Source organism: Ovis aries, chromosome 1, assembly GCF_016772045.2.
Source record: "Ovis aries strain OAR_USU_Benz2616 breed Rambouillet chromosome 1, ARS-UI_Ramb_v3.0, whole genome shotgun sequence".
Lineage (NCBI taxonomy): Eukaryota > Metazoa > Chordata > Mammalia > Artiodactyla > Bovidae > Ovis > Ovis aries.
In genome coordinates, this window is record NC_056054.1 from 193,955,349 (window position 1) to 193,965,253 (window position 9,905).

General features: G+C 46.6%; 1 protein-coding gene across 1 annotated transcript; it reads left to right on the forward strand.

Annotated features, from left to right (window-relative positions):
- Window positions 1–1,701: 1,701 nt before the first annotated feature.
- On the forward strand, window positions 1,702–7,156 carry GP5 (glycoprotein V platelet). Its single transcript, XM_027965957.3, has one exon. The coding sequence runs from the start codon at window positions 2,960–2,962 to the stop codon at window positions 4,577–4,579; it is 1,620 nt and encodes a 539-aa protein (XP_027821758.2). The 5' UTR covers window positions 1,702–2,959; the 3' UTR covers window positions 4,580–7,156.
- Window positions 7,157–9,905: the final 2,749 nt, after the last annotated feature.

The following is a 9,905-nucleotide window of genomic DNA, read 5'->3' on the forward strand; positions in this document are numbered from 1 at the left end:
TGTCCATCATCAGCTCCCACCCAAACTCATGTCCATCGAGTCGGTGATGCCACCCAGCCATCTCATCCTCTGTTGTCCCCTTCTCTCCTCCTGCCCCCAGTCCCTCCTAGCATCAGGGTCTTTTCCAGTGAATCAACTCTTCACATGAGGTGGCCAAAGTATTGGAGTTTCAGCTTCAGCATCAGTCCTTCCAATGAACACCCAGGACTGATCTCCTTTAGAATGGACTGGTTGGATCTCCTTTTTTCTATCACAACCCTGCAAATAAATGTTTGTGTAGATGTCTTAATGAGCATTTCCATAGTGTGTACTTTTAGTAATAGAACTATTGGACAAAGAATATGTATATTTAAAATTTGGCTGATACAATTAAATTTTCCTCCCCAAAGTTTGCTACTATTTATATTCCCACCAATGTATGAGAATGTCTACTTCTTCATACTGGATAAAACGCTGGATATTTTCAGGCTTTATATTTCAGTGTGGTGTTGGCACAGGGATTATCAAATAGCCCAGAACACAGACCACACATTCATCCAATGGTGATCTGTGACAGCGCTGACATTGTAGCTCTGAGGGAAGAAAGGATATATATGTAGAACAACTGATCTATTAGAAAATAAATTGTACTTACCTCATACACAAAAATCAATTCTAGATAGGAGAAAGACCTAAATGCAAAGGACAATATTCTAAAATGTAGTTTTTATAGGAGAAGTTTTTTGGTTTGTGAGGAGAGGAATTATTTTGATAGACACAAAAAAAGAAATCATAAATATTAATAACTGCCTATATTAAGACTTCTGTTCAGTAAAAGACATAAAGGAGGTGAAAAGGCAAAGCACATATTAGATGAAGATATCTGCAACAAACACTTATAATCCACAAAGGATTAATATCCAGAACACATAAAGAATGTCTACAATTTTTAAAAGACATTTTTCCATGTAGAAAAATGGTCAGAAGAACCCAAATTTCTCAGAAGATTGGCCCTTAAAAATGTGAAAAATGCTCAAGTTCGTCGTTCAGTAGGCAAATGAAAAACTAAAACCACACTGAGACAACTCTTTCATATGAATGGCAAAAATTAAAAAAAATTTCAAGGCATGGGTAGAGATGAAGTACAGGACCTGTTATACATGGTAGGTGACAACATATATTGGTACAACTACTTTGCGGAGCAGTTGGACATTTCTATGTTCAGTTGAACATGTGGACACCCTCAACCCAGCAAGGCCATTAGGGAACATACTTGAAAATACTTTTAAAAAGTGAGTGGAGCACTTGAGAATGTCCTTAACCTTATTATTCTTAAAAGGGGCAGAGGGGAACCTGAGTAGAATTGTAGTGAAGTAGCAGATAAAGGAAAGTCCCGAGGAAGTGTAGACCAACCAGGGATATATGGCTGCTGCAGTGATCCTTCTGTGTGACACTAGACACATCACCAGGTCATCCTGTGCCATTTATGAAGAAACTGCACCCCTCCTGCTCATCTTTCAGCTTTGGCAGCAGGACTTGGGTTACATACAGTCTCTTTCAAAGTTTGAAGATAGCTGTCATTTATTTGTCCTTAAAAAACCAGAATATGCCCTCTGCGATAGGGCTCTTGCCATGACTTTTGTTCTGGGAAAGTCTTTATCTTCAGGATGCAAAGATACTCCTCTCTTCCGTTGGAAAGTGCCAGCTCACATGCAAAGCTCTAAACCATTCAGTTGCTTTGGGGTGCAGCACCATTTCAGGTAAGGCCAAATATTCTAAAAATTAAGTGTGGGTAACTGGAGGGCTTGGCTAGTCTGTACAAATAACAAGTAAAATTTAGTACAAGATGCGGTTTATTTGAAATTACACGTGGGAAACATTGTTTTGGCAGATTAGTATTACTGTGTGTATTTCATGGACAATTCAGTGCCTTGAGTACTAATTTTTATGTAAGCATCTTAGAACTAATAGTTCCTTATTTATGGCACAATCAGAAATACTTTAAAATTCTAGCTCTGGGACCCTGGTTAAGTTACTTACCCTTTCTGTGCCTTCAGTTGCATCATCCTTTAATTACGGATAACCCAACTCACATGGCTCAGACTGCAGTGAGTCCACCTGCAAAGCGGGAGATCTGTGTTGGATCCCTGGGTCGGGAAGATCCCCTGGAGAAGGGACCGGCTATCCACTCCAGTATTCTTGCCGGGAGAATTCCATGCACAGAGGAGCCTCCTGCTATGGTCCTTGGGGTCCCAAAGAGTCAGACATGACAGTTACTTTCACTTTCACAGGGTTACTGTAAGGAGTATATGCATTAATCAAATACAGTGCTGAGAGCAGTGTGTGACATAAAGTGATGAAGTACTGTTAACCTACTTGTCTCAGTATGGCTGAGACTATTCATTATTTTGAGCCGGTCCTGTGTTAGTGGAGTAAGAAGGCACTGCAGATACAGCGTGATAGTGATTAAAAGAATCAGGCAGTGGTTGCTGCTATTTTAACAGACTTCGCTGTTCCCTTCAGGGCTGTAGGTCATAGGCACCCCTGGCTAAATTATAAATAATTTAAAAAAAATTTAAGGTGAATCCAAAAAATTAATAATAATAAAATCAAGAGCAGGGTTATTTTCACAACGGGCACTGCTCTGTGATACCTCCAAGCTTGATTGTGAGAAAGATTATTTTAGTTCTTGCTATGTAAAGATTTAAAGGTATTACCTTTTTCATAGCTTGCAAATGCTTTAATTTTACCGATTTGAATTGAGAGGAAAATCAGTGAATCAAGAGGACAAGACCTCGGAGTGTAAAATGAATGTCTTTTCACCACCCAGGAAAAATCAGCACTGCTAAGAGGGAGACGTAGCGTGGATCCGGGTAACATTTAAAGTCAGTGATAATCCGGGTGAAAGGATCATGCAGGATTACGAGCGTTTGCCCTTTCGCTTGTAGCCCACAGATCTGCCGCGGACGCCGTTTCAGACATGCTGAGGAGCGCTCTGCTGTGCGCAGCGCTCTGGCTCCTGCGCGCGCAGCCCTTCCCCTGCCCACCCACCTGTAGGTGCGCCTTCCGCGACGCCGCGCAGTGCTCGCGCGGCACGGTGGCCGGCATCGCCGCGCTCGGCCTGCCCACCAACCTCACGCACATCTTGCTTTTCCAAATGGGCCGCGGTACCTTGCAGAACAACAGCTTCAGTGGCATGACCGTCCTGCAGCGCCTGTTGCTGTCCGACAGCCACGTTTCCGCCATTGCCCCGGGCACATTCAACGACCCGATAAAACTTAAAACCCTGAGGTTATCGCGCAACAAGATCACTGACCTCCCAGGCGCACTGTTGGATAACCTGGTGCTCCTGGAACAGTTGTTTCTGGACGGCAATGAACTAAAGAGCCTTGACAAAAACCTGTTTCAGAAACTGGTTCACCTGCAGGAGCTCTTTCTGAACCAAAACCAACTCGCTTTCCTGCCGGCTAGCCTCTTCACACACCTGGGGAACCTGAAATTGTTGGATTTATCGGGAAACAATTTGACCCACCTGCCCGAGGGGTTGTTTGGGGCCCAGGTTAAGCTTGAGAAGCTTCTGCTCCACTCAAACCGGCTGGTCTCTCTGGGGTCGGGGCTGTTGGACAGCCTGCGGGCTCTGACGGAGCTGCAGCTCCACACCAATCACCTCCGTTCCATCGTCCCCGGCGCCTTCGACCAGCTGCGAAGCCTGAGCTCCTTGACCCTTTCCGGAAACAGCCTCGAGTTCCTGCCCTCCGCCCTCTTTCTTCATTCTCACAATCTGACCTTCCTGACCCTGTCTGAGAACCCGCTGGAGGAACTCCCCAAGGTGCTCTTCGGGGAGATTGGCGGCCTGCGGGAGCTGAGGCTGAAAGGCACCCAGCTGCGCACCCTGCCGGCCGCCGCCTTCTGCAACCTCACTGGCCTGCGCATCCTGGAGGTGTCGCTGAGCCCGGGGCTGAGCGCGCTCCCGGAGGACGCCTTCCGAGGCCTCGGCGAGCTGCAGGTGCTCGCCGTGAACTCCACAGCCCTGGCCTCCCTCCCCGCCGGCCTGCTCCGCGGCCTCGGCCGGCTGCGCCACGTGTCGCTGCGCAGCAATCGGCTGCGCGCCTTACCCAGCGCTCTCTTCCGCAACCTCAGCAGCCTGGAGGAGGTCCAGCTCGACCACAACCAGCTAGAGATCCTGCGGGGCGACGCGTTTGAGGCTCTGCCCCGGCTGGCGGAGGTCCTGCTGGGACACAATCCCTGGCGCTGCGACTGTGGCCTGGGGCCGTTCCTGGCGTGGCTGCGGCGGCACGCGGGCCTCGTGGGTCGAGCCGAGCCCCCGCGGTGTCACGGGCCCGGGCCGCACGGCGGCCGACTGCTCTGGACCCTGCAGGCCGGCGACCTCGTCTGCCCGCGCTCCGAGTCATGGATCCGGCCAGTGGTTGAGGGCCAAAGTCAGGACCATAGCCTGTTCTGGGGTCTTTATTTTCTGCTTTTAGCCGCTCAGGCTCTAATTACCGGGATCATAGTGTTTGCCATGATTAAACTCGGCAGGCTCTTTCGGAAATTAATCACAGAGTTCTGGTTTGAGGCGATGAGAAAACCTTGCAATTAATTAAAACGTGACCGGAGTATTGGCAGACGCGGCTCCGGGGAGAGCTCAGATCCGCTGACGCTATCTTCCTCTTCCTTCTTCCTCCTCTGCCATCTCCTTCCCTCCTTCTCTTCTCCCTGTTCAGTGACACCTCTCCCTCTGAGCCCCCGTACCATTTACAGTGGTAAACCGTGACTGTCTGTTGTGCCTGTCTCCCTATCCACAGTGTGCTCCTGGCAGCGCGGACTGCGACGGCCCCTCCCTGTGCCCACAGTCGAGGGTGGCTGGGTGGGTGGGGTGACAAAGGCGGTCTCTGCACTGTGAACTGAGGGTGGGTGCAAAGGAGACAGCCAACTGCAGCCTCCCTCCTGCACCTGGTAGATGTCTGGCAAATGTTTGCAAAATGAATAAATAGAATGCGTGGGATCCGGCGATGGTGGGTTTTCCTAGGGGAGAAGATGGGTTGCTCTCTTTCCCTTTATCTGAAAAACAGAACTCTTTCACAGTTCTTTTCGTCCCGTTTTTTTTCTCACTTTACGTATGTCTGACCTGTGGGATTTGAGGGAGAGCGCTGAACTCCATCCACGCAAGAGTATGGATAGGCTTGCGTGACTGATGATGGGCTGAGAGAGAGACAACCCAGCCCTCCCTCCAGGAGCTCAGTACCCAGCGCGGTGCGGGCTGAGTGCCTAGGAGCTGGAGAAGGGCGGGTGGGACTGGGGTTGGGGGAGGAGCGGGGACGTTCCAAGGGCTCTCAGCGTGCTGCTGGGAGATGCTGTTGATCCTGACTGTCGCCGGCTGCGGCGTGCCCGCGGAGCCCTGCTCTGCTTGTTCACGTGATCTGTGAGTTCCTGCTGGAGTCCTACAAGGGTGAAGTCTGTCATTTCGACACTGGGTTGGTTTTCATTTCCTGGAACTAAAGGCTACCTCATTTCACAAGCATGTAGGGGACACCTGACAGTGACAGGTGTTCATGCATGTAATGATGAGCTTGGGTTCTAATTTATTATGCTCGGATCACATTCTCATTTATTCCAATTGAAGGCAGTAAAACCCTCCTTTCTTTAATTGGGTGTCTGCTTGGGAGAACCAGTGGTTAAAGCATGGGCTGGAGAAGAGTCAGAAACTGGTGGGTTGGGATCCCAGCTCCACCTACTAACTGCATAGGTTTGTGGGCAACATCCCTGAAATCTCCAAGCCTTGGTTTCCTCATCCCTGGAAAGGGATAAATTGTACCTGCCTCTTAGAGTTGTTGTAAGAACTAAAGACAAGCTTCTGATGACTTAGCCCAGTGCCCTGCATACAGTAAATGCTCAATAAATGGTAGCTCTTATTATTAAAGGGCAAGCAATTATTACTGCTGTCACAATTTTAAAAGAGCTTTGAGCTGGTCTTTTTTCTTCTTCTTTTTTCCTCTGTTGTATTTAAAGGTGAGACCAAACATCCTGGAATGAGTGATTACATTCAAGTTAGTCTGTCTTCACTTGTGAGTGGTCTCAGCCCTGTGTGGTCAGGCTCCGTGCTCAGGCTCCAGACAAATAGATCCTCCAACAACAACCATTGGATATGGAGCAGAAGAGCTGGGGCTTCCTGGCATTTGTAGGTGCACTTCATTTTCAAGATCAAGTTCTGATGTCTCCTCCTGGTGAAGTCTTCCTGGCTGCCCTGGCAGACTAAAAGTGTCCCCTTCTGTGTGCCCCCCTCTCAGGCTGTCAGGTATTGGGCATGCTCCCCACTCCATCTAGCCCACTCACCTTGCACTCTAGGGGAATATGTGTATGTGTGTGTGTGTGTGTGCCTCCTTATTTATTTCCACTCCTCCACACTTTGAAACTACCTACAGCATAAAACTCAGACTTTTTTTTTTTTTGATGGACTATGGACTCTAGTCCTAACCGCCATGCTTTCTTGCAAGGATGAAATAGTCCAGGCCAATGCATATGGGGCTTGATAGATGTTGGCTATTCAGAGAAGGCAATGGCACCCCACTCCAGTACTCTTGCCTGGAAAATCCCATGGACAGAGGAGCCTGGTGGGCTGCAGTCCATGAGGTCGCTAAGAGTCGGACACGACTGAGTGACTTCACTTTCACTTTCATGCATTGGAGAAGGAAATGGCAACCCACTCCAGTGTTCTTGCCTGGAGAATCCCAGGGACAGGGGAGCCTGGTGGGCTGCTGTCGATGGAGCTGAACAGAGTTGGACATGACTGAAGCGACTTAACAGCAGCAGCAGCAGAAGTTGGCTATTACTATGATTTGCTCTCTTAGAACACAGCATGTTCTATCGCGTCTCAATGCCTTTGCCCACATGTGTTTATTCAGCAAATGTTTATTGACTACCTCCTCTGTACCAGGCACTCTTCTAAGCGAAAGGATAAATAAGCAAATAAAAATAGCAAATAAAACAAAATGTTTACATTTTGGTGTCCCCTTCAACTAAAACATCTCTCCCAAACTCCTGGTCATTATCTTCAAACATTCAGAAACGTGTGGAGAACGTCTTTGGACACCTTAACCAGCTGTGTCAAATCATTATACTTTGCTTTATTTGCTTAGATATCTTTTTAACCAAATAAAATGCAACAGATGAATTTGAAGCTCCTGTCTCTGTCTTTCCCCTGTTCTCATTCCTTTCCTTAGAGGTAACTGCATTAATAAATTGAATCTTTCACATCCCTAGGTGTCTTTTTATACTCTTACTACATGGGCCCACAACTCTCTAAGCAAGTGGAACCCTTGGCCTATTTTCAAGGTTGTCTATAAATGCTACGTTGCATATAGTATTAAAATTTTTTCCTGGGCTCACATTTTTGAGATTTATCCACATGAAGTATTTGGCTCTAGTTCATTTTAATAGCTACATAATAGTGAATGAATATACCACAACTTATCTGTTCTCTTGTTGATGAACATTCACTCCCAGTGTTTTTTTTCTTTTCTTTTTATGCCCCGTTACTCTACAATTTCACCAACTCTTGATAACATCAAAATTTTAAATTTCTGTCAATCTGAAAAGTATGGAATGATATCTCATAGCTATTTTATATTTCCCTGATAACTAGTGAACTTGAACTTATCTTTAAATGTTTATTGAGTGTTTAGATCCTTCTTTGAATTATCTGTGCATATACATCAACCAATGCATGATGGGACATTTCATCTTTTCATTATTACTAATTTGTAAGAACTCGCTACATATCCTGGACACTAATGTTCTGTAAATTATATTCTTTGCAAGTATCTTTTTTCACTATCTGACTTTCCTAAAACAGACTTTTATTTGTCTGGCTGTTTCGGGTCTGTGTTGCTGTGTGAGCTTTTCCCGAGTAGCAGAGGTCAGGGGTTATTTTTGTTGTGGTGCTCGGGCTGCTCATTGCAGTGGCTTCTCGTCGTGGAGCATGGGCTCTAGAGCACAGATTCAATAATTGTGGCGCATGGGCTTAGTTCATCCACGGCAGGTGGGATCTTCCTGGACCAGGGGTCAAACCTGTGTCTTCTCCACTGGCAGGTGGATTCTTTACCACCGAGCCACCACAACTGAAGCAATTTAGCACCCATGGACTTTTGTTTTATGGATGCAGGCTCTTGGATTTCTCTTAGGATACTAGAATTTAAAATTCTATCGTTTTTAAAAAACTTTTTATTTTATATTGGTGTATAGCCAATTGACAAACAATGTTGTAATAGTTTCAGGTAAATGGTGAAGTGACTCAGACATACATATACGTGTGTTCATTCCCCCAAACTTCCCCTCCCATCCAGGCTGCCACATGAGCAGAGTTCCACGTGTACGGTAGGTCCTTGTTGGTTATCCAAAATTTTGAGGTTTTAAAGGCTTCCTTTCTGAGCCGTATCTGTTTTCTCTGGGATTTGTTGTTGTTGTTTGCTTCCCATAAGTGCTTGGTTATTGGCTCATACTTGAAAAGTGAGGCAATAAAAATCCCCGACTCTGAGAGCTTTGTGCACATGGGCGAGCTTCATGTTAAGGGTTCTGGAGTAGCAGGCTGAGTATTATCCTGGGGATCTCGACAGGCCAGAATATTTGTGGAGGGTTGTTTTCTCTAGCACAGTGTAATTTTAAAAACTAATTTGTTTGTTTTCCTAGAGACGGAAGCAGAGGCAACTGTCCCATATAGTAGCTTTCAAACAGCCCCCTGGATTTTAATCCCAAATCTCACACCCACCTGTCCTGCACTGAGTGAGTGAGTGAGTGAAAGTCACTCAGTCGTGTCTGACTCTTTGTGACCCCCATGGAATTCTCCAGGCCAGAATACTGGAGTGGGTAGCTTTTCCCTTCTCCGGGGGATCTTCCCAACCCAGGGTTTGAACCCAGGTCTCCTTCATTGCACGAGAATTCCTTACCAACTGAGCTATCGGGGAAGCCTGAAAACTCTCCTGCATTGTTCCCGGTATAATCAATTTTCAAACCCCTCTGGAGCTCTGTTAAGGAAATGCGATTGCTCTGCTCAGCTACCTTCAACTGTTCTGTTCCATAAATATGCTGAAATCTCTAGTCCATTGGTAATCTTTTTCCATTCCCTGTGATGTAGTGGGTTTATCATTTCAGTTCCTTTGCTGCTATCTAAGTGGGGTCCCTGCAGGGAGAGGAGATAAATGCGGACAATCAATTTGCATGTTTAACTGCAAGTCCATCCATTTATTTTCTCCAAGTTTCTAATCCCCTCTCCCCTCAGCGTGTTGTAATTGGCTTCTCTTTCTGAAACGACTGCAAGTTGGACTTTGAATCCCTGCTGACATTGCGATTGACCAAGTCAGTTTTGGGAGAAGTCACCCTGGGCTTCCCAGCTTTTAAAAATCATCATTACTACCAGGGCGTGCCGAAGGCAGGGAGATTCCAGGACTCACTGCCCAGTCATTGCACACACCCTCATTAGGCATCTGGAATGTTACAAGATGATTTCCTCACCATCATAAAGAGACAAGCATTAATTGATTTTAGTGGCTGGATCCAGAGTACCGGGAGCCTGAAATGCCCCCGGGGCGGAACAATAAACAGCCCCTCCCCAGTGACACTCTTCCTCCATCCCCTTCCACCTCTCTGTTGATACTTCCAGGTGCTTCTTGACTTTTATTACCCCAGCACAGATATTGATATTTTCAAGTCCACTGCTTGGGAGGGTTCTGTGTTCTAGCATCTGCCGCATCCAACCAAGCTTTATTAAACATCTAATACATGCTTAGTACCATGAAATCAATTTTCCTAACCCTCAAACTGCCCTGAGAGGCAGTTGTTATTATCCCACTTTATTGATGAGAAAACTGAGGTCCAGAGTGGAGCAGTAATGTACCTAAGCTTATGATTGGCTGAGCTGTCTGTGAGCTCTA

What these genes read in the sequence shown, in the direction of transcription:
- GP5 (XM_027965957.3), top strand. Translation starts at nt 2,960, where the DNA reads ATGCTGAGGAGCGCTCTGCTGTGCGCAGCGCTCTGGCTCCTGCGCGCG.